The sequence below is a fragment of the Protomyctophum bolini genome (assembly GCF_963924005.1).
Source record: "Protomyctophum bolini genome assembly, chromosome: 2".
NCBI lineage: Eukaryota > Metazoa > Chordata > Actinopteri > Myctophiformes > Myctophidae > Protomyctophum > Protomyctophum bolini.
Window position 1 is genome coordinate 22619418 of NC_137863.1, and position 27947 is coordinate 22647364.

A 27947-nucleotide genomic window follows, 5' to 3' on the forward strand; every position below is an offset into this window, starting at 1 on the left:
TGTCAGAACAGGTCAGCTCCATACAGTATATGGAGATCTAAGGGTGGTAGCGGGGACATTCTCTTGAGTGTAAATTTTTTGCAAAAAGGGTGAAGTGTCCCTTTAATCACAAGTATACTGTGTTATAGTTTCTCCTCATTTGCTTAGACACAATTCCTGGAACTCACCATTTTCTCAAATCTGTCTGTCTGTCTGCTCCACACGTCCCAGACTCTTCTCCCTCCTGGCTCCTAAACTGTGGATTGAACTCCCCATTGCAGTCAGAACTGTGGACTCACTCCAATGTTCCAGTTCAAATCTCATGCCGATCCAATCAGATGAAGCTCTGGGGAAATGACCGGAACAGGAACCAGAATATGCCACCTTCTGGAAAACTACATAAGAACAGACAGAGGCTAGTTTGATCTTCTTCTTGTAGGTCGCTCTGGATAAGACCATCTTCTAAATGCCTACCTACATTTTCTGTCTGTCACTCACTACATGCTGTCAACACAATACTGAAATTACTGAGGTTTTGGTCTGGCGGCCAAAAACGGTTATATTTCTAAATTCATATTTTAATGATTGGCATATAGCCATATATATTATTAGTATGGATTAGATGATACATCTCGGGAAATGGCTGTTAGCAGTCGTCTATCTTCACTTGCAAAGTACAACAATTAATATATTATATGTGCCGTGCAATGGGCTACGAAACAATATGCTACGCCTGTACGATCAAGTCTCACTCCAAGGGTTTCTGAAAAGGAGCAGCATGCATACACGCAAAAACAAAACTAGACACTCAATGTCTGCTGGTGTATTCAACATTTATTTTCATTTAATTTTAAAAACGGTTTTAAGGACAATATAAATACATTTCACCCAGCACACAACACTGGTTATCCACAGCAGCAGAACGCACACACATACTCTATCTGTCACGCACACATGCACACACACACACGCACTCTCTCTCACACATGCACACCCACACCCACGCACACACGCGCACACACACACACACACACACACACACACACACACACACACACACACACACACACACCCAGCCCCTGATTAAGATGTTTAAAGGTGCAACATCCACCCACCCAACCAACCAACCATCTGCAAAAACAACAACAGTATCAAACTGTTTCATACTGCCATCAGAATCAATGTCCAAATTGAATTAAATTAAACCACGAAAACTAAACAAAAAATCCTTGACCATGACAAGCAGCACAGCTGTAAAAGGTTGGCTTTGGCAAATATGAGTCTTGCGAGCCAGACTGTTGACTCCAGCAATATTCAAATGCTTCCCAGACCACCGATTACTGATGTTTTGACTGATACCGGTATTCATATATTGTGTCAAATCAATTCTAATGACTTGCATTTGATTAGTTAAAACAATAAGAATAATAATAAAATAAAAATTGAGGAAAACGTTTTGAAAATATTCAAATATATGACAGCCATGCCAGATTGAAAGTAGTTCAAAATAGGCACACATGGGCAGTATTCATTTTGACAGCGAATTCTGATTTAGTCTTAGATTTAGTCCTATTTAGTCATCTAAATATCAAAATCTTAGTATTTTAGTCTTACGTCTTAGGGGCTGTGCACTTCACACCTAAGAGACAGCTGTCTCCTCGGTGTCTCCTGTGTCTCAGCTGTCTCCTCGGTGTCTCCTGTGTCTCAGCTGTCTCCTCGGTGTCTCCTGTGTCTCACAAGGTCAACACAATGAACACTGCACATATGCTGCATGAATGCCAATACTGATGGTGGATATACTGGCCAGACTGATGTATCGGTCGGGCTCTAGTTGTGAGTAGGGTTGGTCCTCCAACATCTGAGCAACACAGACGCTGGTCTGACACGGCGCGATCGTGGAACCGTCCAGATTCCAGGCTAGTAGATCGGCTACTTTTTTATGATGTTCTATACAATGTTTAACTAAACTCCCTCCTCAGGGGTGGTTGTGGTTACAATGGAAACATTCGACAGGTTCTGGAAAGGTTTCAGGGTTCTGGGTTTCATAGTCCAAAAGAGAGTGTACAAATGGAACCGCCAGAGATTGTATTGGGGACTTAGAGATAAGGGTTAAACTAACACTGAAGGTTTTACAGTGTAGATTGTATTGGGGACTCAGAGATTGAAAAATAAAGAAAGGGTATCCAAACGGGGTTTCCGTGGTCTAATGCATATTGTTGCTGTCCGGCAGAAACCTTGTACCTCCATATTTCTAAATTTTATGTTTTGTTGTAAATGAATCATACTTCATCATACAAGAGTGTTGCACAAGAAGTAGTGAAAATAGCAGACCTACAGGCTTACAATCACATATTTTCACTATTGTAAATCATACAAAATTATAATAATGATAAAAAAGGAACGGTTTAGGACTTTCATCCTAACAGCAACAATATCAAACTGGGGGTGCTTGAAACAAACAAAAAAGTTGAGAAACTTTTTATAACAACTGTTATAAACAATCATGGATTCATGAGGGATGACAGTGCAGGTTAGCTAACCGTACTAGTGCCAATGACATTCATTCATTAATTCCAGGAGATGGGAGCAGTCTCTAGCGCAGTGGTTCTCAACCTGTGCGTTGGGACCTCCAGGGGCGTCCCCACATGATTTGGTGAACGTGTCGTGAGGCTTCGAGAGCTTGCAGATCTGCTATTTTCGCAATATTTCTCTCTCAACTAAAATGGACTGCTTCAACTCCTATACAAAGTGCTTGTCATGGTGTGGGTCCCCAGGTCAAATATGATTATTTTTGGGGGTCACAGCCTGTAAAGGTTGAGAACCACTGATCTAGCGGTGTCCTAACAATGAGTCACTTCCCTATTTCCCAGAGAACTAGGGGGACAAGCTGTTGTCTTCCTGTTTCCCAGAGAACTAGGGGGACAAGCTGTTGTCTTCCTGTTTCCCAGAGAACTAGGGGGACAAGCTGTTGTCTTCCTGTTTCCCAGAGAACTAGGGGGACAAGCTGTTGTCTTCCTGTTTCCCAGAGAACTAGGGGGACAAGCTGTTGTCTTCCTGTTTCCCAGAGAACTAGGGGGACAAGCTGTTGTCTTCCTGTCTGTCCTTTTGTGAAGGTCACTTCCCTGTTTCCCAGAGAACTAGGGGGACAAGCTGTTGTCTGTTCTCTTGTGAAGGAAGTGAACGTCAGATATTCATGGGAAAAAAACGAACACATGAATACTGGAGCGGGTCAACGGAATGGACCAAAAGCCTCACCGTCGCTGCCTTGTTGTGAGAACAAGGATGGAATGAAAAGGTTTCACGGATTCAACAATTCCTCTCCTATCTTATTTGATTTCCCCAGTCACAATAAAGATGGCGTCTGAGAGAGAGAGACAGAGAGAGAGAGAGAATCGAAGGAAGGACATTTGTTTTTCCACACCCCTACACCAGCCGTCTCTCTGTCTCTCTCTCTCGCTCTCTCCTACTGTTGGTGTTGTAGTGTGTTGCACCAGTAGCGGCCAGGAGGGGGCACTGTTACGAGGTCTTGCCCAGCTCTATCTTCCTCTGAATGGCCTTGGCAGAGTGGTAGATGAGAGAGTCAATCAACCCAGCCACTGTAGGAGAGACAGATTGATGAGTCAGGCTCTCTTAGTGGTCTGTTGAGCTCAGTACGTGGTCATTGTTCAAAAATAATCTGCGTGCGTGCATGCATTTTGACACAGTCTGGAAGAGGCATTTCTTACCATGGTGATAAAGTACCAACACCTTAAGGATGCTATTACAAATGTACACAGCTTGTGTTCATGTTTGGAAGAATCGGAAATGTCCATGAATTAGTTGTGAGAGGCCTGCAGATTGCAGGTATGCTCAAGCCAAGAGCTAACGTCCATAAACCAGTGTATGATAGGCCTGCACTGCAGATTGCAGGAATGCCCAAGCCAAGAGCTACGGCATTTGGCAAAATTCTGTTCCGTGTCTGTGATAATTGGCAGTCGCCACATATGGAGGAGGCGATGCTTCCTGTGTCCGTGATCTGTTTCTTGAAATACTTGAGTTTTCCCAAGCCTGTGCATCTACTATTGTTTGTGTTTAATAATCTGTTGTTAAATGTGAGCACAAATAAAGATGTTATATTTGTGTGCAATGATAAGAGAAGAGTGGACTGACCTGTGAATACACCACCTACGATGGCACACACTCCTGTTAGGAAATGTGTGAATGATCTGAGAGAGAGAGCGAGACACAGAGGGAGAGAGAGAGAGAGAGAGAGAGAGAGAGGTGTAAAAGAGTGGATGACATTGTTTTTTAGTACAAGCTTTACCAAAATATAATCGGAACAATAGAGAAAGAAGTTACACAGCAAGTTTAGTTACACATTTGGTATAGATCAAATGCATGCTTGTGCATGCTCAAAATGGGGACGACGACGACAACAACAAAAACTAAGTAAGATATGTCACAGCATCAGATATCAAACATGTAAAGGAGAGCAGCAGTAATGTAATATTTATCTATGGATATATGCACGGACTCTTTGAGTGAGCCAGTGTGATTCTATTACCCCACAGACATATCTCGAGAACTGGGCGATCAGAGGTCATTGCCATTGGCTTGTGGTGGACATTTATGTCAAAATTCTGTTTTTTGCTACGGATATACAAAAAGAGTATAGGGCCGAGCAAAATATCCCAAAAGGGGCGTAAACATTTGTCGCTTCCAGCCCGCATCCTTGTTGTGGGGCAAGTAGGACCTATAGGAGACACACAGATCAATCACTTTGCTAGAGTGACATGACGAGCTTGTAAATGTAAACAGTGACTTTTCCATGCTATTACACTACTTTAATGGTGCAGATTTGCTCGGTTCATACTTGTGCCATAACAGAAGGACTTTAGAAGGAAGGATTTTATTGTCTGGACTTTCTATCAAACAACCAAGTATCAAGCTACGCTAATGTGCACAGCTGACGGCGCACAGAACGGTGGATGCATAACAACCAAGCACTGCATTAGGCCACAAACACATTTATATAATCTATGAGGTTTCTATTTTAATTGGGTGTCTAGCTGGTCATGTCATGATTTTATTTATATATAATCACTATTAGTATTGTAATCCATCTACATTCTACAACCTATAGTGAGCTTGCAGATCAGCTATTTTCAATGAACAGATTTAACAGTTAAAAGAACCACCGATCTACATTGTATTGTATCTTGTTAAAGTGTTCTTGATTAATGTATTCATTCGTTTAAATGTAGGCTACACCCAGAAAGTAGCCAAAACAAAAAAACAAAGACATTTAGAGGCTGCATGAGTGTCAGGCTACTGGTGAGCTGCAGATCAGCTATTTTCAATTAACAGTGTTAACATGGAGATCAATCAATAAAAAATGCACCGGATCTAGAGGTAGGCCTATTATATATTGTTAATAAGCCTACCATGTGTTATCATATACAAATGGGCAATCAACATAGCACTCAACTAGAAACATTATTGACGCTTTTCCGTTTTGCACTAGTCTGTGGATGTGAATCAGCAGTTTGAGCACCCACCAGCAGATGTAAAATAAACATGGGGCATGAAAGATTTCTGCAGATGTTTTCGCTAAGCAATTGTAGGCTAGTTTGTTCCTTCAATAAGATATGCTACTGCACATCAGTTGTAGCCTTGAAAGTGGGGCAGTAGCTGTCAAAATCATCTTTCCATTATGTGTGTGTGCGTTCATAATATCCACGATTTTGCGGAGATAAAGCTCATCTTCCTAATAGTGTGTATGTATGTTCAGCGCAAGCCTCGTCTTTCCATTCGTTTTCCGTTCAATCTTTAGTCGGCAATTGAGTAATTGTACAACCGCAAAGCATGTGAATTATTATTCACACCGTTTAGCTGTGGTTCAGTTTGCCCCACAGGGGCAAACTGACGAGACGTTGCTGGAAACTATAGATAGACAAACACAAAGAGCTAGCCTAAATGACCATTACAGGTCTGTATGTAACTCTGATAATGTACAAATGGACCTTTTGGTTCCATTTGGCCAGTTTCAAATTGGAGCCACCTGTAAGTCATATTTTGACAGCAGGAATTGCCTGTCATAATTTGACCCCCCAGTATCGGATGTATTAGGATGTTGATATTCATTCATCAGCCAACACTCCCCACTCACAGGTAGTACCCCCCCCCCCCCCAGAGAGGACGTATAGGGCCTTAGTCCTACTCCTCCTCCCAGCCAACACTCCCCACTGACAGGTAGTTACCCCCCTGAGCTCAAAAAAGCACGAGTGTCTATTTCAAACAAAGTGTTTTTTGACTGGGGGGTCATATTTTGTAGGGTGTTCCACATTTTTGTGCCATAGAAGGAGAAGAAATGTAAACCCCATGACGGGCATCGGCCTAGTGCAGGGGTTGGGGGATTTCCTTACCTGTGTTTCTCTGTGAATTTGACCATCATCGGTGACAGCTCATACAAAACGAACACCCCCGGAAGCCCCTGGTCTCCTATCAGCCCGTTGGCCACTTTCTCATGCCTGGTCACGGAGAACTGGTTGGTCTTTACTACCTGGTTCAAAACAGAACAGAAAACCCATCCTCTCATTTATGTGTCCAAATGTAATATCAAAGGGAAAGCATGTCACATTTATCACTGGGTTTAGTTTTTTAGTGAATGCTGACTTTATTAAAATGAATATACTGTATGTTTTCCTAAATTCAAGACAAATTATTGACATTAATAATAAAGCATAATAAGCATAATTTAATCGTCTCAAAAACACTACTTCAAACTCAAATTCGTGAAAGTCATGAGCTTGACATATTTTCTTTCTAAAAACAGCAAATAGGGCTTAAGTGGTTAAAGATGTCCACTCACCTCCCCGTCTGTCTTTACGTAGATGGTGGGGACTATTTTGACAAAGTACTGGTACATCATTGAAGCTGATGGAAGAAGAAATGTTTACTGTTAAAATCATATCACATGCATGAAGCAAAAATACACTGGCATAAAATAGAGATCAAAGCAAATTGACAGTTGCGGTGTACTGGTTCGTTAGACCAGTGGTTCTCAAATGTTTTTAGCTTGAGACTCAAAAGAGATTTGTTTGTTTTAAAATGTAATTATTTTGGGGGTAAAATGGGCCAGTGTGATGAAAAACACAGTGTGATTTAAATCATGACTTAATTGAGAATAATTGTTAAAGATGGAGTGCCACAATTTTTGTATTTTTCCAGTTTTTCATGTGTCTATGAGGTGACAGTACATTAGATACCCTGGAATCGTTTTATGTGCAATGGTGTAATAACTTTGTATTTAGGGTATCTTCCTGGAGGCTGAACCCTTGACAGTCAAACGGGCCAGTGAAATAAACAGTAATATAGTGACATCACACTATCAGCCCCTCCCCTACACCCTCCCCCTTTATCATACAACTACAGCTGTGGGTGCGGCTTCTGGACTAAGCTCAAGAACTTGTTTACAGCCAGGCCCTGCTCAAAGTGCTCATAGAACATTTCATGGTAGAGGTTCAATGCCTTGTCCAAGGGCACTTCAGCGGTGGTAATTTTAACGTGCCGGTCCGGGGATACGAACTAGCGACCTTCCGATATCAAGACCGCTCCGCAAACCGTTCGGTCACCGCTGCCTCATTCACCATTCACCACCCACCAGGCAAACCAGGCATACTTAATGAACTGGTGGACGTGTCCACATAAAAGCATGATTTTAACAAATACTGTACACTTTTTGGAAAAAGTTATTCCTCCTTATATTATAATAATACCTGATGATCATGTTTTAGGGTGGAAAAAAATCGTGGCACTCCATCTTTAAGAACATTTTAGGCATATCTCAAATGTCATTATTCTGAGATCATCACTTGGTGATGATCTCATAATGAGTTAACAAAATGTATAATTTAAATGTTCAGACGGCGTTAACTTATTTTGAGAATCAGCAAAATAGAATCAGCAAAATGCTCAAACATTTAAAACCAAAATGCAGCCACAAGGTGTCACTGTAGATTCACAAGCACACTTGTGTCCTGGCTGTCCTCCCTTTCCTACTTCCTCTAGGCAGTAATGGAGACGTGCTAGAACGAAAATAAAAGAACACTCTCACAGTCACAAGCTCCTGTTCCCGTTTAATAGACACCAGTTCGTTTAAAAACACACTGCAAGGTGAGTCTGCTGCCTCACACCGCTCTTCTCAAGCTTCTATTCAGGAGTAAATAGATAATTTGACGAAGCTCTGCTCACTACCGTTTGGTTTCCTTCAAGGGTGACAGTCAGACCAGTGGAGCTGCCTGGCTAGCACGCTAAGCTAACACAACAAACAGAGGACGTTCAGTGCTGTGTTTAATCCACACACACAACGCAAAAATGGACACATTAACAGATTGTTTTTGGTGTAAAATGACAGATAAAATGCAACACAACTAGTACTGACCGTTGTCATTTTTGTTTGATAGAAAATTAACCAAAAAAGAACGGTTAAAAAACGTAGCCAGGATGTTGTGCTAACTTATCACGTTATGTAAATGTAAAATAAATATCGATCAAAAAACGTACTGATTAACAGTGGTTCTCAACCCCCAGGCTGGGGGTTCACAGGACCATCATGTCACCTCCTACATTATTTTATGGGGTCCCCAGGTGACAGTGAAGTATTAAAGGCATTTTAATTCCACAAATTAAGAAAATAAAAAGGCTATGGCCCATTACTGCATCAAGTAATCAACAAACTACAAACTATACTATACAACTGGTGATCAATCATTGACCAAATTGTCACTATTAAAGAGGCAACATTTTGAAAATGGCAGCTTGTAGATCTTCTATTTTCACAATATTGTTTGTGGCACCTAAAATGTTATGTATGCCTCAACCCCTACATTCAAGATAAGTGCTTGTTCATGGTGGGGGGTCCCCAGTTCAAATTGATTATTTTGAGGGTCCCAGCCTGAAAAGGTTGAGGACCACAGACACAGATAATAAATACATGAATGCGTTTTGAAGTTAATGTTGCATCAAAACCTGTCACACAGATCTGGTCATGAGGGGACTGACTTTATGCCTGTCCCCAAACGGTGTGTGTCTTGGGATGATGTGATAAACACACATTGTTATTACAATGTTTGTTTTAGGCATGAGAATGGGGAATGGCTTGAGAATGAGATGATGTATGATTGACGCCTTGCAGCACTGGGAACTCCTACATTTCCAAGTGCTAATTCCCATCCCTATATGGAGCTAAACCCTACTGACCTCATCACCTGGATCATTCTCAATATATGGAGATGAAACCTACTGACACCAACTGGATCTCCATACTTGGAAAGACGACATCAGTCTGACATAATCAGACAATAGTATAAAGAGGCAGCCCTCCTATTGGAATCAGATTGATCCAACACACTCCCCAGACTCCCCAGAATCTACCTTCAATCCAACAACGCTCCCCAACAGTACTCTTCTCAGTACAGGACAAGAAGGGACACACATATTCAAGACTGAAGACTCCACCTTCAAGACCTTTGACCTTCAGTAGAGCATCACAATTAAGCACTCATCAAATAATACGAGCCACTGGTAGTATCTGGTCTTACAACCCAGATACCTTTTACTAGCTTCCTTAGACCGTCTTCTCAACCACACAGGTTAGACATCCCGGTTCAAATTCTAATCGGACAGACGGACACCACTGCGGCGGGGGGTGGCAGGGTGCATGTGTTTAGTTAGACATACCAACAGTCAAACACACCATAAGTTAGACACCCCTCTCTCTTTCCCAGTCTGTCCTTCCCTCCCTGTTAACTCAGGGTCTCTCTCTCTTTCTCCCCTCCAGATGCCTGTGGCAGTAGGTCCTTATGGCCAGCACCAGCCCGGCTGTTTTGACCGGGTCAAAATGGGCTTCATGATGGGGTGTGCAGTGGGGATGGCTGCAGGAGCCATGTTTGGGACATTCTCCTGTCTAAGGTAACCAACTAGTGCAGTGATTTTGACAAACACCAGTAGTATAGTGTTCTGGGAAATCCAGGAAGCACTCACTGTGTGATGAACCTTAACCCATGTCTAACCAATTTTTTATTAAAAATATTTTGCATAATCATTACTAACGTGTTAAAATGTTCATTCGTACATTTACAAACGTACGTGTTGTAACTCAGCGGAATGTCATTTTTTCAGCACAGTAGGAATCTGCATTTGAGCCATGGATCACCATTTCATAAGATTTAGGCTCTCAGACCCAAGACTTGGGTCTTATATTTGTTGTCATTGGATAGGATTTTGTCCACAATTCCATGCTGTATTGATGTGGTACCATAGGCGAGATAACAGGCAAACATTGATCAAAATAACAATTCTTCTACATTCTGTGTTAAATATCTGGTGTCCAACTCCATTTGGTTACCAACTCTCTATTTAGCTGGGGACAACCTGGAAATGGAACCCCACCCACCAAGGTTCACTGGTTGAGAACCAGACCTCTGGGATAATAATGCACTGTGCTCTCTCTAGGATCGGGATGCGCGGCAGGGAGCTGCTTTCCCTCTGGGATAATAATGCACTGTGCTCTCTCTAGGATCGGGATGCGCGGCAGGGAGCTGCTTTCCCTCTGGGATAATAATGCACTGTGCTCTCTCTAGGATCGGGATGCGCGGCAGGGAGCTGATGGGAGGAGTGGGGAAGACCATGATGCAGAGTGGAGGGACGTTTGGGACATTCATGGCTATCGGCATGGGAATACGCTGCTGATGGCGCCACCCTGTTTACACACACACACACACACTATGTGACTTTGATATTCCTCAGCCGTCTGTTCTGTAAAACTGTCAACATTGTCACATTCTCAACACCAAGTCTCACTTTGTCAATAATAAATGGTCGAAAATGGGCATTTGGAGTGGGCGTGCTTTTTTCGTGCATGACCAGATCTCTACATGGTACCTACCGTTTAGGGATACACCATATTGAAATGTTGGGGCCGATAACAGATACATTTGTTAAGGGTTTAAGATAAGGGTTTTCCCTTATGTATTAGATCTATGAATGCAGTTCAAAAAACAGTAATATAGTAGTAATATATATAGTAATATAATAATAGTAATATTTACTTATGTATTTCCAACTACTCGTTCACATTAAGCTGCATGTGTGAAAATTCCTTTTCAGCTTCACATTCAAACACATAAAACATTTGGATTATATTGCATTTTTAACCTATTTTTGACTGGTGTCCCCCTAATCTTTCTCCCATCTATACCAAATGTCTTTAGAGCTTGTAGAAGTGGTTAAAGTAGGCTAGGCTAAGAAAGTGATATTTCCTTTGTCAAGTGTCCAAGTAGCTCTACATTGTGTAGTAATCAATCACCGCTACATCATGTTTGTTCAGTAACGGCACTAACGGGTCTCTTCAGTAAATAGATTTCTAAACATCCCAGACTAAGAAGTGGAAGCGATCTCACGTAACAATGGAATTCTAGAACTCGGCCATGGACTGTAACAATACTTTATCATTTCACAGCCTGGGGTCCTTCGTAACCACATACTGTAAGCCCTATGCTGGGCTTGTCATAATAGGTGAAAATAGATTATCTACAATCTATCTTTTTGTCTAGGACATTTGGTTGCGTTCAGGGATCAAAATGTCTTGAAATAAACACAATAACACTCATAAGTCGGGTTGTAGAAATCAGCCCATGATGGGCTAATTGGTTTCAGATTTGAGCTAAAAAGCATTATATCATACTTTGTCTATTCAAAAATAGTCTCATCGTGGCACAAAGGCTACAAGGGGTACAGGCTTTAGTTCCGACATACTATTGATCCGAAACCTCAATCCCTAACCTAACCATAACCGCAAGCACAGGAGCAGCGCATGTCGGACCATCGCATTTTCGCATCGCATGTCCCCGCGCTTCGGACCTTTGGTGTGTCGGAAAAGCGTGCGCACCACACTACAAGCTTGTAGATCTGCCATTTTGTGTGTTTTAAAGCCAATTTGTTTTTACTCATCTATTCTTTTGGGGGTCAGTGGCCGAATTTCGGGGGTCCTTGACTTTAAACAGTTTGAGCACCACTGATATAGCAAAAACAATTCCCCCCAAAAAAGACAAAATGTACAATGTAGAAGAAGAATAATGGGTTAAAAAACCATTAGCTACAGATGCTTAATGGTGAATAATACATGGTAAATGGCGCCTTTATCGAAGACGCTTTACATTGATAGTGCATTACATTCATACACCGATGGCAGAGGAAACCATGCAATGCACCAACCTGCTCATCAGGAGCAATTGGGGGTTCAGCGTCTTGCTCAAGGACACTTCGACATTAACTCTGTGGGAGCCCGGGATTGAACTGGGAACCTTTCAGTTCCCACATGGCCGCTGTACTTCCTGAGCCACTGTTGCCCCTATCCTGGTCTAAGAATGTCTAGCTCCAGCAGGTGGTGCTGAAGTACTGACCTTGTGGTGCTGTGACATCGGTGTCATCCAGAGGGTTGACAATGCCAGGGTAGTCTTTACCAAACGATAGGTGCTTAATGAAATGAGTCATGTTGATCTGCAAGACCAGAAGAGAATATGATTAATAGAGTCAAGTCAGCTGGAGAGGTTAATTCTCCCCAGGAAAGAATCTGTTGTCATTTTAGATTTTAGCTACAGTATATAATACTCTGTAGCTACACTATTATATACTGTAGCTATTAAATAGAGCACCGAAGTCTGACGTAATTTACACATCCTACCTGGGTCGTGTTTATTTTTTTCTCTATTTTGAATTCCCACATACATTTTTTTATATCTCATCAAATAAGAACAGAAACAGACTATCAAATATATGTGACTGACTATCGTAAACTATACAGAGCCACCTCCACGACACTTGGACCACAAGATGGCCCGTCAAATCTTCCACTAAAAAGCCACTAAACCTTTTTAGATGGATGGTCGCGGCCAAATATCAATATCAAGTGTCCTTGGCAGGGAAACGTGTGAGAACTACAGATTTAGAAGGCATTTGTAGAATCAATCGGCCTCAGCTCTTAATGGGTTAAAAAGAGGGTGTAAGTGATATTTCTATTTCCTGCAGTAATTGTTTTAATCTCAAAATGTTTAAACCGCTACATAGTCCCACGTAGCCAGGCGATAAGAGATCTGACCTGATGATTACCAGTCTGTTTCAAACTTAACATACTGTAAGGTAAAGGAACCTGCCATGATACTTACATTATCTAGTCCAAAACTCTGCAGGTCATGAACTGCAAAGAAAAGCAAACATGATAATCACTGGTCTGGTCAGCATTAAAGAAACAACATATTTATGTACTCAGCTTGTGGGACGAAAAAGAAGAGTTGAAGTTCAGTCCATGTTCATAAAACAAGAGTGCATGCATGTTGTTAAAAACTAGTAGGAACACTACTCCAGAAAGATGTATCAATCACTTACCCTACGATTACGTTAACCAGAACAGTGGTTCTCAACCTCTTCAGGCCGTGACCCCCCCACTGAGGACCTCCCACCATGACAAGCACTTGGAATGTACGAGTCGAGGCATTACATTTAGTTTGACTCGGTTCCACAGATACATATTGTGAAAATAGCACATCAGGTAGATCGTCTATTTTGGTCACACACCGGAATTCCAAAGCCCACTTTTCTGACGCACTGCCATTCCGTCCCGCTCAATACTAACACTGTCCCTAAGACCTAACCATAACCGCACGCGTAAGCCATGTAGTTGGAATGACGGTGCGTCGGAATGCCAGTCTGTTCTCGTCTATTTTCACATTGTTTGCCCCCTTCTTAGATTATTTGACCAATGTTTGACCCGTTTTTATACTATAGTTACCGGTAGTCGATTACTTTTGATGCAGTTTTTCTTCTTTTCTTAACCTCCCGGGGGTCACAGGTTGAGAACCACTGATCTAGAATGCTTGTTTTCATATCAGTAATGGTTACTGTCTTTGGGCTCTCTACTCCATTTAAAGGAGAATTCCATGCTAGAAGGCTTTCTTACCTTTATTTGTAGTTGTTACGTCCCCACCAAAGAGATCCAGGAGTTATTTTGTGCAAAGGTGCATTATTGGCTATTTCCCCTAATCCCTCAATGAATTGATTTTGCACAAAATAACACCTGGACTCTTTGGTGGGGACGTAACAACTACAAATAAAGGTAAGAACGCAATGGAATTCTCCTTTAAAGCAGGCCTTCCAGACTGCACATTACAACCATTATTAATTATAAATATTAGTAGAGCTGCAGTATTCCCCAGAAAGGTGAAACACTGATCGATCAGTGATTCATGTATTGATCATGAGATGGTGACAGGCATCTGCTTCATGTTCTCAGCTTAAAGTTCTACATTATCGTAGCAGTCGAGTAGAAACCTTGTATCTTTCTTTTTCTCCATTTCTTTGAATTTTAAGTTTATTTGGACATACAAGGTTTGCACCTGACAGTAATGATATGTAGCTCTACAACAGATGCATGAGCATCCCGACCTGGACAACCCAGGGATAAGCGTTTAACATCTACCAGCTGGGTGCAACATATTTATATTTATTATTCTACCAGCTGGTACCCATTATTGGCCATGTGTCTAATATTATTAATACAGAAATGATTAGCTCATGCAATTTGACTTGAGAGACATGTACGTATATGCAGGCAACATGCCCATTTTACTGGTGATAACATTATGTCTGCCTAGTCACTCCAAGTGCAGATGGCCAGGACAGTCTTTAGGTCCTTAAAAGTTCACCCCAAAAATGAGTTAAGAATCATTGAATTCATGGAGATGTTTTTGTCGCATTCCTGAGCCAGTAGTTTGATGACTGGTGGAGGCTCCAGTAGGAGACTGAATGGAGACTATTTGAGTCTCACATTATTGGCTTTGGACTGAGACAAAACCTAAAAGATCTCTGTGAATTCACGGCCCCATGGGGTGATCAATTGATAAAATAAATAAAAAAAAGTAATATTGGGAGTGAACAATCCCTAAGTCTACATACAGTATCTACAGTACATGCTGGTTGTATAGTTGATACAATGCACAGCTACAATTTCGGCGTTCAGAAAGACGAGCAACTTGTGAGGTGTGAGATCGGAGTAAGCAGAGGAAGGATGAACTCTAGCCAACAGACACCAAAGTTAATAGTCACGCACCGGTAATACCAGCTAATAAACCAGCTAAACATCAAAGCTAGCATCTGTCTAAACAACATGATATCTAAATAACATTTGCGGTAAAGAAAAAAGAAGGGGGTGGGAGTCATTGAACGTAAAAAAGAAAGCAACAAAACTTACTTTCCACAGCGTGCACTGCAGAAAGAAGAGAGAAGAGTCACTGATGAGACATGTAAACAAAGATGCTGTGATGTGGAACTTCTGGCTACAGGGTGTCGAGATCATCAATGTAGGGTGGAAACGTCATATGTCCAAGACTGTTACTTTGAAGAATTAAAATTCAAAAATGGCAAAAATAGCCGATATACGAGCTTAAAACGTGTCACGATGCAGATCAGTTTCTTTCTACTTTCGAGTGACACTGCAGTATAACAAAGTAGGGCATTCATTTATGGAAAAAACTAATTAAGGAGATAAGAGGTTCCTGTGCAGCGAAAGTCATTTCAAACATCTAAAGTAGTGTTTCCAGCACTGAGATGCATGTGACGTGTTGAAACCTCAGAGGGCTGTGGTGTCTTTACAATAGCGATTCTTGTCTCTTGTTTCGGCAAAACTAATGCTCAATTAGATCCAGTCACAGGCAGCTCTAGGAACAGCGATTAGCAGGTTAAAGGCAGCAGTCAGTCATTCATTGGTGCAATTGTTAACACATAGGGCAGGAAAATAACTGTATGTCAGGCAGCGCCCGCAAGACATATCGCCTCTGTCGGGTGGAAACCTCATAATGTTTTTCAGGATTCCATTTTTTTTTAATGGCAAAAGTAGCAGATCTACAAGCTGTGAATCTGCTACTTTTTATGCTTTTGTGTGGCGCTGTAGTATGTTTAAGCAATGCATTAATTTAGGAAAAAAACACAAAAGGTTCAAATATGGAGAGAAGAGGTTTCTGCCCAATTCGACGATATTTAAGAACATACTAGCCAATCCACCACACAATAAAATAAGATTGGATGGCTGTTTGGACCGGAACAGATGAACAGGACTTGCAACAACAGTGGTAGGTTAACAGTCAAGCCCCATATACTTTTTATTTTATTTTCTATGCCTTATAAATAAAATGTATTATTATTATTATTAAAATAAGGGGGACCAGGTTAAAAGTGATTACATTGGTTAAGGAGTGTACACACAACATACATAACAGGTAAGTCCAGTTACACACACACACACACACACAAGAACGAGCAAGCGAGCAAAAGGATCAATGACAGAACAATGAATGAACCGAGACAGGTGAATGGAGACGAGCCACCAGAGACAATTAATGAAGGAAAATGTGTGTTGTTCAGCGCTTGCAAGAGAAGAGAGAAATGTCCCCAGGCTGACATGTACAACAACCACAACACTGAACACTCACACTAATGTTACAGTCTACAGCCTCATAATATCTACATTATGTCAATGTAGCAAAACTGGAAATATCTACAATTCCCAACAGACCGGTTGAAAGTGGGACAGATGGTAAATATTAATAAACATGTTGACAGCCAGCAGAGAACCACGACCCACCAGAATGCTCTGAGATAGTGTTAGAATGGATGGGAGGGAGGGACAGATGTTTTGTTTCACTTTACTCTCCACTGAATAAAGAATGTTTTTTTGCATGCATGGCTTTTTACATCGCTTCAAAACAAGGCAGGCACGTCGACGACAGGGAGACTTTGAGGCTTGTGAGACGTGAACAACTTGTTCACGTCAAAGTCTCCCTGTCGTCGACCGCCAGGCGAGCAAACACCCATGCTGTATATGTACATCATTATACTTTGTATATAAAAAGAAGCGTATGCATATACAGTACATGCATACACACATGGCAGCTCATATACAGTTAGGCCTGTATGTGTATGACCAGTTGTTCAGTCATATGTTTAACATATAGAATATATGAACAGTTGTTCCATATCACTGATGTCAGGTGCAAACCTTGTATGTCCAAATACATATATATTATTTATTTTTTTAAACTTGTGTGTGACAAGGGCTTTCACAAAAAAACTAGATACAAGGAGATACAAGGTGTCTACCCGAAAGCAATAATACAGACGACGAGTTGTTCCAGTTGTGTTAAACAGTCTTAACACATGACCACATGTTAGTTGTTCACTATGACAGTGGTTCTCAAACTTTTCAGGCTGGGACCCCAAAAGAATACTCATATTTGGACAACCCCAAAATTCAGTACTCATATTTGGACTGAGGACCCCCCAAAATACTCATATTTGACAATTTGGCCAATGCTTGACCCGTTTTTATGGTGTAGTTTGTTGATTGCTTTTGATGCAGCAATGGTATTTTTCTTTTCAGGTAATTAAAAGATCTTAAAAGTTCTTAAATTGTCACCGTTGTCTGGGGACCACCCCAAAATCACGTAGGGATTCCCGCTCCCTGGGGGTCCCGACCTATAGGTTGAGAACGCCTACACATATGGGACACTTAGTTAAGAGAGAGAAGATCTTACCGTGAACATGAGACTGCTGGAAGCTCTTTCCAGGAGCAAAGTGGAAATTCCCTGCTACCTGATTGATTAAGAAGAGAACGAGAGGTAAAGGGTGAGTACCAGAACAAGAGAAACAGTCAATGCTAATGAGCATGGTTTCTCAAAAAGAGCAATCATAATTTTGACAGTAGAATTCATAATATATCTGTTTAATATTTAGTCCCCATATAGGAGGCATATAAGATATTGAACTAATAAGAACAAACACTGGTACACTTGATCTTATCCAAACGGGCATTGAAGCGATTAGATTTAATTTGAATCCTGAAAAGTAACAGTTTCTGGTACATATGAGTTTTCCATCCTGCTGAGACGATATACATCGCTTCTCAAAGGTACCCAGCGTCGCTTTAAAACAAATAACGCCACAATCCCAACGTTGTGTGTGACTCCAGCACCTTGTTGACCTCCAGGAAGCCGTAGACCTGGCAGCCTTCGTTCTTCTGCTCCTGCATCTTCTGCGTGAAGCCTTCTCTCTTGCACTGCTCGATGGTGTCTGCGTTCTTAAAGGCCCAGCCACGCCGCCGGTACGCCTCGCGCACATCATCACAGCTGTTGCAACACCTGCACGTAAACACAACACACACAAACAGTCACTGGCGGCTTCTTCTGACCGACTACCAGTGTTTCTCAAACCTTTTCATGTCAATGACCCCCAAATTGATATGCATTTCTCCCTCAATTTAGTCGTCATGCAAATTGATTGCTCACCTCACACATTGCTGTCTGTTTTAAACTACTGGATCACCTGGCAGTGAGGAGCCCCCACCGGGAAGACGCCCCACCCAATACTCCCTGCTGACATGTGCCACCAGTAGGAATAGGCAAAATATCACCTTCCCCGCCCCGAACCCTGAACACAGGCCAATTGTGTTTGTGTACAGACAAAGCCAGATGCACCATGGTGGATTCCAACACCCAGACTCCTCTGTTTGGCCTTCACAATTATAGTAATCCCTCAAGAACAGATTGTGATCTGCGCTACTATACTGAATCTGTGAGGAAGAGGAGGGCTGAGGGCGGACCAAAATCCTGTTATCCACATTCTAAAGGTTAAGCGCACACGCACATACTTACTTGAGTTCCTCGGTCTCAGCTCCATAGCAGCTCTCACACCTGTCAGGGTCCAGTTTACTGGGGTCAAACACCTCGCCTTCATCATCTTTACCTAGCTCTGTAAAGACACAACAACATTGTTCTTTATAATAACATACGGTAATTATGGTTCAGATAATCATACGCCAAATTTTATATTCCATCCTAATTTGCTAACATTGGCTTTCAACGTTTGCAGGATAGGTCCGTTTTGAACGGAAAGCCTCAAATCATGAACGCAGCGTGCAATTTACATTCAACTTTCACAGACTTTACTCCTTTTCTACTAGGCTGAGGAATACAGTATATCTATATCCCACCCTTTTCACATTGGCCTGTTAAAGCGCCACCAACAGGTGGATTTGAGCAAAACCCATTTCTTTACATTACTCGTGCTATAGTATACACCATCTCTACAGTCATGTAATCAATACGGACCTGTCCGCTAATATATCCCAACCTTTTCAAATTGGCCTGTTATAGCACCACCAACAGGTGGATTTTTGCAAAACACATTTTTGGAACAAAATACCTCAAATCATCCAATCAAAGGCGTAAGAAGAAATGGCATCCTTTTCACATTTAGCGCCACCAGGAGGCCACAACCTGACCTGCCCTGGTGGAGACCTGTGCACCGAGGGGCACTTTATCTAGTTGAGCCAGAGCTCCAAATTGTTAATTGAGTGTGCAAAACCATACCTATATTAAATTGTTATCACCATGAAACTTCCCCAGATGATTACTTACACGAAGACAATGATTTATTGTATTACAAATTTAAAATGTTTAAATATGCAAATGAGGCATTATATAGGAAAATATGCAAAACATTGAAATTATGAAAAAGCTACTACTGTGGAATGTTTTAGTCATTGCTAGCTTTAGTTTCAAATAGTTGTCAAATCTACAGTTGATTTTGTCAACAAAAATGTTCATTTTCATTCATGTCATTTTGGCAGGCCTTGATTGTGTCGTACTGCCTGATTGTACATGCTCGTAATTCCGACAGCGCATTAGTCCGACAACGTGGCTTTGCACGTGGTTAGGGTTATGGGCAGGTTTAGTAATTGGGCGAGTCAGAATAATGCGTTGTCGGAAAAATGACACTGACCGATTTTACACTTGGTTGCATGCTGAAAATAGCCGATCCACAAGCGACACGCATGAGCTTGTAGATCTGCAATTTTCAGAGTGCAACAACCGAGCGCAACCAAACATAAGACTGTCTTAGTTCTACTTGATCTCTTCTCCACTAGTTCCTCCCTAACATTGTAGTCGTTGTTATTTGTTGACAAAATTACATATATTTAGTTTTAGTCATCTTAGCATAGTTTTTATTTAGTTTTTGTCAGTCAAAAAAAAGTAGTCGACAAACTTTATTTCTCTCATTCATGTCACTCACATGAATATCTACAAGCTCAAACCAATGAATGTGATTGTCGATGTTCTGTTGTTCCGTGTCCCCGTACTGGCGGAGCATGCACTCCCAACGACATCGCATGGTTTACAACAGGCCGCTAATAATCCTCCTTGTTTACCAGTGGGCATGCCTCTCTTTGGCAACCACCTCCAGGAAATGGGAGTGGCTAGCATAAAGAGGGAAGGAGGAGTCCACGTCGACCCAGCCCACTTTCCCAGCATCATCGCCGGCCTCCAGGGGCAGTTCACTCACACTGTCGCCCGTGTCGTCGTGGAAGTTGACCGCGACAGTTTCCATCCAAGCATTGTCGGTATTCCTCGGGTCGTCCACGTAGCCCTGGTAGACCAGAAACCCTGGCGTGTTGAAAAGCTGAGTGATGCGCACGCGGATGTCGGTCCTCTCCGACATCAGGGAGTTCAGCGCTTCCTCGGAGAACTCCCGCTGCAGCGTGAGCGACACCAGCTCCCCCGGGTCCACCATGCCCCCTGGGATCGCCCACTCCCCGCAGTCTCTCCTCTTGATGGACACAAACTGCAGGACGGGTTGCTTGGACACGGGGTGAGGCATCTTTTGTCCTCTGGCGTCCACCTTCCACCGGGTGACAATTGGATCCGCAGCGTGGTTGGGCCCCCATCGTCCCAACAAGCCTCTCCCGGTCAATCCTGTGCGTCCCCGAGGATTCTGGGGCTTTCCCTGTTCCACCCTGTAGTCACCCTCGAAGCTCGTCCGATCCACGGCAGCGTCCAGAGTGTTGAAATGTGGGGTAAAAGAACCAATACCCGGGTCAGCCCATGGTGGTCTCTTGGTCACTGAGGGGGAGGTATAATTGACCGGAGTGTACTGGGGCAAATCCGTGGTCCAGTCCACCTTGTCATCAGGCACTGGGAAACGCTTGATTTCAGATCCAGGATACTGGGAGCATCTGGAGTTAATGTGAGGCTCTACAGAGGATGACATTGTTTGGGCACCGGTAGTTAACCTCGCAGGCATTAACAGCAATAGATTGACTCGTCACGATAGAGTGGTCAGGTGACCCGATTCCTGATTTGGGGAGGAAATTACCAATTCCTAGAGGAGGGTCTGTGACTTCCCAGTTTCAGTTCACTCCCCTCACTATATCCTTACTATAGTATGCTTACTATATTTTATAATGAAAGCTTTCCCAAATTTGGAGTCATACATCATCGATGCATCAAAGACAAACTGATGTCATAGATAATAATAAATAATTAGGTGATTCAAAAGCTATTATTTTGACAATGAACGTCACAGGTTGCTCATATGAAGTCTGAGATCCACATCGGAGTCTGAAGCATTTCCCAAATTTGGAGTCATACAATGTTTCAGTGTGTACTCCCTGCCCTGGCCTTGCAATGTGGAAGTGTTATGCTTTGGAAGGTTGTACAGGTAGACGAACACACACACCCAGACAGACTCCAATGATTATGAAGGTGCCCGTAATCTGTAGGCCAAGCTAACAGACCCAAGCCACACCAATGGTGATAGTTTGGAACCAATTGGACCCTTAGTAACTGTGAAAGTGTACAAATGGAACCAAATATACCCTTACAGGTCTGTAACTTTGAAAGTGTACAACTACAAATGTAACTAAACGGACCATTAGAGGTCTGTAACTTTGAAAGTGTACAAATGGAACCCAATGGACCCTTGTCTGTAACTTTGAAAGTGTACAAATGGAACCCAATGGACCCTTCTCTGTAACTTTGAAAGTGTACAAATTGAACCAAATGGAGCCTTATACAGGTCTGTAACTTTGAGAGTGTATACAGGTCCACTTGGTTCCATTTGTAGACTCTCAAAGTTATGGGTGGCTTAAATGCATTCCAAAGTGGGCATTCTTGACATTAAAAGGTTTAACAACTACTTTTGGGCAGCAGTTGTTTTCCAGGCTTTATCTCCTTGTGAGATGGAGATAAAACAGGGGAACAAGAGCGCTTGACTGTTCCTCTGCCATGTGGATTGTCTTTTGATAGATAAGGCTCAAGTTGCGAGTAATCAAACATGACTCGAGGGGGGAAACTCTCATGCCGTGGACAATCACTCTCATGTAATTCACTTTAAACTGAGCAAATAAAGTGCCACACTGTAGCCTCCAAATAAGATAAAAATAAGACAAAAAAGCTTAGCATATATATATATATATACAGTATATATAGTGCATTTACTGTATATAGCGCCTTTATCCAAGGCGCTTTATAGAGTTTGTGCATTACATTTACGCACACTGATGCCTGTGCAAGGTAGCCTGTTTAATAAACCAGACTAATATCGCACGGACCGCGGATATTAGTCTGGGGAGGCTCAGCTTGTATTTCATTTCCAGGGCGGCGGGTTGAAACATTTTCTCTTTGACGCAATTGGTCAGAGCTACTGTCAGTCAAAGGTCTCAAGCGTTGAAAGTCACTGTACCAAAGCCCACCCATATTGCAATTTTTTTGACGGCTGATTCGGTCTGGTTTATTAACCAGGCTAGGTGCAAGGCACCAACCTGCACATCGGGAGCAATTAGGGGTTCAGACTACAGTCCTGCTCAAGGACACTTTGACACTTGCTCTGGGGGAACCCGGGTTCGAACTGGGAACCTTGCGGTGCCCATCCGGTCACTCTACCCCTGAGCCACTGTCGCCCCCAGCCCCATATATATGAGAGATATGGGAGATTGTACAGTATTTTAATTAACAATATTGCAGGCTCTGAAAAAGTTGTGCATTAGTGTGTTTGGAGGTTGGCCAAAAATATGCTGCTACTTCAATGCTTTGAGGTCTTACCGTGTCTTTCTGCCTCTGTGGTGACTGCTTTGAGGTCTTACCGTGTCTTTCTGCCTCTGTGGTGACTGCTTTGAGGTCTTACCATGTCTTTCTGCCTCTGTGGTGACTGCTTTGAGGTCTTACCGTGTCTTTCTGCCTCTGTGGTGACTGCTTTGAGGTCTTACCGTGTCTTTCGGGCTCTGTGGTCACTGCTTTGAGGTCTTAAGGGCCTTGCTCGGAGCAGTCGTGGTGCGACAACGCAAGCGCATTTACGTGAGCGCGATCCTGTGAATTTGTTGCACGGTGTGCTCGTTACGTGCACATGCCGGCGACTCTGTTTAGCTTTTTTTTTACACTTGCGTTGTTGCGCCCCTCTTGAGCAGACGAGACCTGTGTTGATCCAGGCAACAACGCCTGCGTTCCTCGCTTCATGTTTGCCTCCGTGGTCACTGCTTTGAGGTCTTACCGTGTCTTTCCGCCTCGTTGGTCACTGCTTTGAGGTCTTTGTCCAGCCGCTGTTTGAACAGGTTGTGTTCCACGTCCAGCTGCTGCTCCCCTGCCACGTCCATGGCATCTATACTGAGATCTAAAGACACAGACAGTGGGTTTAGAGTCACATTAATTTAGAATAGCATCATAGTATTATCTGATGACAGAGACAATGAGGGTAGACTCACATTAGAATAACATTGTTTGTAGACAACTGTAGCATAGATAATAGAGTGATGGTAGAATGATTGCAGAACACAGAATAAGTGAATAATAAAACAGTACTTACAGGCACAGGGCATGTGAGGAAAGAGGACGTCAATGTTGATTTTCAGTTTGTCCCCTCGGGACGTGTCCACGTAGAGCTCTGGGTGGACCTACCAGGAGGACAGAGGACATTACTGGGGGGCGGGGCAGGGGGTCTCCAGCAAAGAAAGTGGTAAATACAGCATCACAATCATTTCAACCGTTTTTTTTTTTCATTTATATGTTGGCTATAAAATAGCAGATGTACAGCTGCTATATACGTTTTGAAAATGCTTGGAACATTTTGAATAATTCTCTTCTGGGGTTCCCGACCCTGGCACAAAACTCAAATTTTCAGATGAGGGTCTGCTGCCAAATACATACATTTGGGGTTGTTCTTGACATGAAGAAGTGTGAGAACCAATGATATAACGAAAGGCTTTCAGCTTGTGTCTATTCATGTGTTTCTGTGTTGTGCTGCACATTGGCAAGGACAATGGAACTGAGGTGACACAGTATAGCTTGTGTTTGGTCACACCGTACCGACCCGTCATTCAGGAAACATACCAGCCATACCGCAGCAACACACCAGCAGTTAAACATGCTGCTCACATATTCTGAGCAGTAGTTCACCATTTATATCAATTACACACGCCATGAAGCCTTGAATTCATGTTTTTAGTTTTTGTCACATTCTTGAGCCAATAATTTGATGAGTGATTGGGTGACAGGCAGACAGACAGACAGACACAGAGACAGACAGACACTGTGCCCCACAATAGTACAGCATAGGTTGCAGTGCACTACATCAGGGGTTCTCATCCTGGGGGTTGCGACCCCACGGGGGGGGGACATACGAGGAACATACGAGGCTTCCACCAGACAGACGATTAGTACCAGTAAGACGCGCAAACGCGGGAAGCGAACGCAGCTCGTATATATTTGGGTTTTGGACGTATAGCTGCTTTGGGGACTCCTTATATGGTTATGGCTGAGTCATGGTGACGTAATCACTCAGCTCCATATATGGGCACAAAAGCGGGACAGACAGACAGACACACACACAGACAGACATGATCTGCTAGGTCTCATAGTAAGTGCTCACTGCTTCGCAATCACTGCGTTCGCAATGATGATTCATAACTACACAATTAAGATATATCAACAAAAAACCTGTCCAACCACAGAAACCTGTCTTCTCTTATTCAATTCAGTATTAATCTGTGCTCAACAGGGACAACTTAGATAATACCCGAGCACTTCAGGAGTGACTACCCCAAAAAAATACTGGAGCACTGGACTGGTCTACACGCGTTTATTATTTAAATACTGGAGCACTGGACTGGTCTACACGCGTTTATTATTTAAATACTGGAGCACTGGACTGGTCTACACGTGTTTATTATTTAAATACTGGAGCACTGGACTGGTCTACACGTGTTTATTATTTCCACTCGTGTGTGTCTTCCTCAGAGTCAACACTGTATACATAGCTATTTGTTGGATGTTGAGATAAGTATTTTATTTTCACAGAGATATGCAGCAGGAAAGGTGCAAGGCAGGTAAAATAAATAATATCAGTGGTGCTTTGGCAAGAAACAAACCCAACAAGCTGGTGGCTTCAATCGAATGATTCTGAAACAGCCTTAAGTTTGGATCGACTTTATTGATATTATATCAATATTGTGATATGAGGCATATATATCGTTTAGATTGTATGGCACCCTGACTGTTCTAGCTGTTCATTTGCCTACACACAGTCATTATATAGGCATCTCACAGCGTAAATAAATATGTTGTGAAAACAGTCATCCTCACAATATTGAAATCAAGGTATTTGGTCAAAGATAATTGTGATATCGTATTTTACCCATAACACCAGGCAAGCACTAGACCAGTGGTTCTTAACCTTTTCAGGTCATAACGCCCAAAATAATCATACCGTATTTGAACCGATGGTCAGAGTTCTCTACACTTAGTGATATAATAGCTACCACTGGAAGTAACAGATGAGTGAACCCACCTCTTTAGTGAGATAGTACTGCAGCTCTGAGAAAAACAGAATCAACATGATCAGACCGCTGATCAACGTCACTGGAGAGAGCAGAGAAAGAAAACATGGGAGAAAGAGAGAGAAAGTTAGGAGACAACAAACATTAATAGAACAATGTATTGCATAGCCATTAGCCAATGGAGATTCTTCTCTGTAACTGTGTTTGAGAAAACGGTTGCATTATACTTATGATTGTATTTCTAATTCTATACAAACAGATGCAAACATGCTTTCTCTTCCCGGCTTCCATTATTTCTAAACTGGATTTGAAGATTTTGGTCCAATTTCAATGTATTACCAAGATGAACAACATGGCTGTCAGTGTCAACTTCACAGAGAAGACCATGTGCAGTCAGTGCACATCTTCTGCCTGTATTTCTCCATAGGACTTTATTTTATTGGCAAACGCTGCAACGTTTCGACCGTTGGAGCTAAATGATTGATAGGTAAGGTATTCTTCTTTCCTTTTGGCTGTTCTCTTCATATCAGGCGTTGCCACAGTGTATCATCTGCCTCCATCTCACCCTGCCCTCCGCTCTGCCTCCTCTTTTTTCACACCAACTAACTTACTTCATGTCCTCTTTCACTACATCCACAAATCTCCTCTTTGGTCTTCCTCTAGGACTCCTGCCTGGAAGTTCTAACCTCAGCATTCTTCTACCGATAATAATATACTCACTATCCCATAGCTGTCTGTCTCTAAACCATACAACATAGCTGGTCTCACCACTGTCTTGTACACCTTCCTTTTCATTCTTGCTGATACTTTTCTATCACACATCACACCTGACACTTTTCTCAACCCGTTCCAACCTGCTTGAACTTGTTTCTTCACTTCTTTTCCACACTCTCCATTGCTCTGGAATGTTGTACCCTATGAGTTCTTAAAAGTCATCCACCTTCTTCACGTCTACTCCCTGTAACTTCACTGTTCCACTTTGGCTCCTCTCATTCACACAATACACATGTATTGTATTCTGTCTCGCTGCGAGTAACTTTCATTCCTCTCCTTTCCAGGGCATATTATTTTCCAAGTCTCACTGCTCTCACTAGAAATGGAACCAAATGCACCCTTACCCGTCTATAACTCTGAGTGTACAAATGGAACCAAATGGACTCTTACAGGTCTGACTGTAACTCTTGAGAGCATACAAATGGAACCAAATGGACCCTTACAGCCACAGGTCTGTAACTGTTGAGTGTACACATCATTTGTACACTCAAGCATTACAGACCTGTGGCTGTAAGGGTCCATTTGGTTCCATTTAATGGAACCAAATGGACTCTTACAGGTCTGTAACTCTGAGAGCGTACACTACAAATAGAACCAAATGGACTCTTACAGATCTGTAACTCTGAGAGCGTACAAATGAAACCAAATGGACCCTTACAGGTCTGTAACTCTGAGAATGTACCAATGGGACCCTTACAGGTGTGTAACTGTCTCTGAGAGTGGTACATGGAACAAAATGCGCGCTTACAGGTCTGTAACTCTGACAGTATACAAAATACAAATGGAACCAAATGGACCATTGCAGGACCATTTGTACGCTGTCAGAGTTATGGGGGTCCATGGCCTAATATGCATATCAAACTGGGGGTCCTTGAAATGAAAAGAAAAGTTTGAAAACAACTCAATCTAAACCAAAGAACGCAGGACTCTGAATGACAGGGTTCATAGTGAGCTGTTAACATTCTGCTTTTACAGCTAGGAGGGTTCACAATGATGAATGGTGGTCCTCTCTCAATGTGCTTTATAGGAAATATGCATGGTTTACATTTACAAAGCAAGTGTAAATTATATATTTAAAAATAAAAATAGAAACGAAGACATGTACAATGCTCTCACTCTAGCTCTCTACCCATCTATCTCTCTCTCTCTCTTTAAATGACTCACCGGCCGCTCCGCCCCATGTTTTTATCCTGAAGTCCTCCAGTGTTTTGGGATAAGCGTCAAATTGTTTAAGTGTGTCCATGTTGTCTGTTTTTCTGTCTATCTGTCTGTCTATCTGTCAATCTGTCTGTTGTGCCGACACACATCAGTCCTCTCTCTCTCTCTCGACACACACTCACACACCACACCATCACTTTCACTTCCGGGTCAACCGGGACATGGAGGGCTGTGGACCAATCAGCGCACACCGCGTGAACAACAGGAAGTGAGGCATGCTTTTTGTGACCTCATAGTACAAAATAAGAGTATTCTCTCATTTTCTTCACGGTTTCTATTGTTG

General features: G+C 42.4%; 3 protein-coding genes across 4 annotated transcripts; 1 reads left to right on the forward strand and 2 right to left on the reverse strand.

The window, feature by feature from the left end:
* Positions 1-840: 840 nt before the first annotated feature.
* Positions 841-27768, reverse strand: ergic3 (ERGIC and golgi 3). Of its 2 annotated transcripts, XM_080787700.1 has the most exons (14): positions 27611-27768; positions 25684-25754; positions 23704-23791; positions 23392-23511; positions 18720-18816; positions 18041-18206; positions 17604-17661; positions 15266-15280; positions 13185-13216; positions 12423-12519; positions 6830-6894; positions 6384-6520; positions 4129-4184; positions 841-3575 (listed from the first exon to the last, which is right to left on the reverse strand). In XM_080787700.1, the coding sequence occupies exons 1-14, from the start codon at positions 27687-27689 to the stop codon at positions 3496-3498; spliced, it is 1161 nt and encodes a 386-aa protein (XP_080643826.1). In that variant the 5' UTR covers positions 27690-27768; the 3' UTR covers positions 841-3495. The 2 variants fall into 2 exon arrangements, with proteins under 2 accessions (XP_080643826.1, XP_080643827.1); XM_080787701.1 differs by lacking the exon at positions 15266-15280.
* romo1 (reactive oxygen species modulator 1) lies at positions 8006-10852 on the forward strand. Its single transcript, XM_080787743.1, has 3 exons — positions 8006-8133; positions 9800-9930; positions 10602-10852. The coding sequence occupies exons 2-3, from the start codon at positions 9800-9802 to the stop codon at positions 10708-10710; spliced, it is 240 nt and encodes a 79-aa protein (XP_080643869.1). The 5' UTR covers positions 8006-8133; the 3' UTR covers positions 10711-10852.
* LOC308325776 (ADP-ribose pyrophosphatase, mitochondrial-like) lies at positions 20272-21147 on the reverse strand (the record flags this gene model as incomplete). The annotated part of the gene is made up of 1 exon (XM_080778461.1): positions 20272-21147. One exon carries the CDS (start codon positions 21145-21147, stop codon positions 20272-20274), a length of 876 nt encoding a protein of 291 aa, XP_080634587.1.
* Positions 27769-27947: the final 179 nt, after the last annotated feature.

Bases quoted from the DNA above. Each gene is read 5' to 3' on its own strand.
- ergic3 (XM_080787700.1), bottom strand. From the start codon at position 27,689: ATGGACACACTTAAACAATTTGACGCTTATCCCAAAACACTGGAGGAC. The intron at 12,520-13,184 runs GTAAGTATCATG...CTGGTCTTGCAG, and splicing joins AGAGTTTTGGACTAGATAAT to ATCAACATGACTCATTTCAT. The intron at 4,185-6,383 runs GTAAGGAAATCC...TCTCTCTCTCAG, and splicing joins AAATTCACAGAGAAACACAG to ATCATTCACACATTTCCTAA.
- romo1 (XM_080787743.1), top strand. From the start codon at position 9,800: ATGCCTGTGGCAGTAGGTCCTTATGGCCAGCACCAGCCCGGCTGTTTT. The intron at 9,931-10,601 runs GTAACCAACTAG...TGCTCTCTCTAG, and splicing joins GGGACATTCTCCTGTCTAAG to GATCGGGATGCGCGGCAGGG.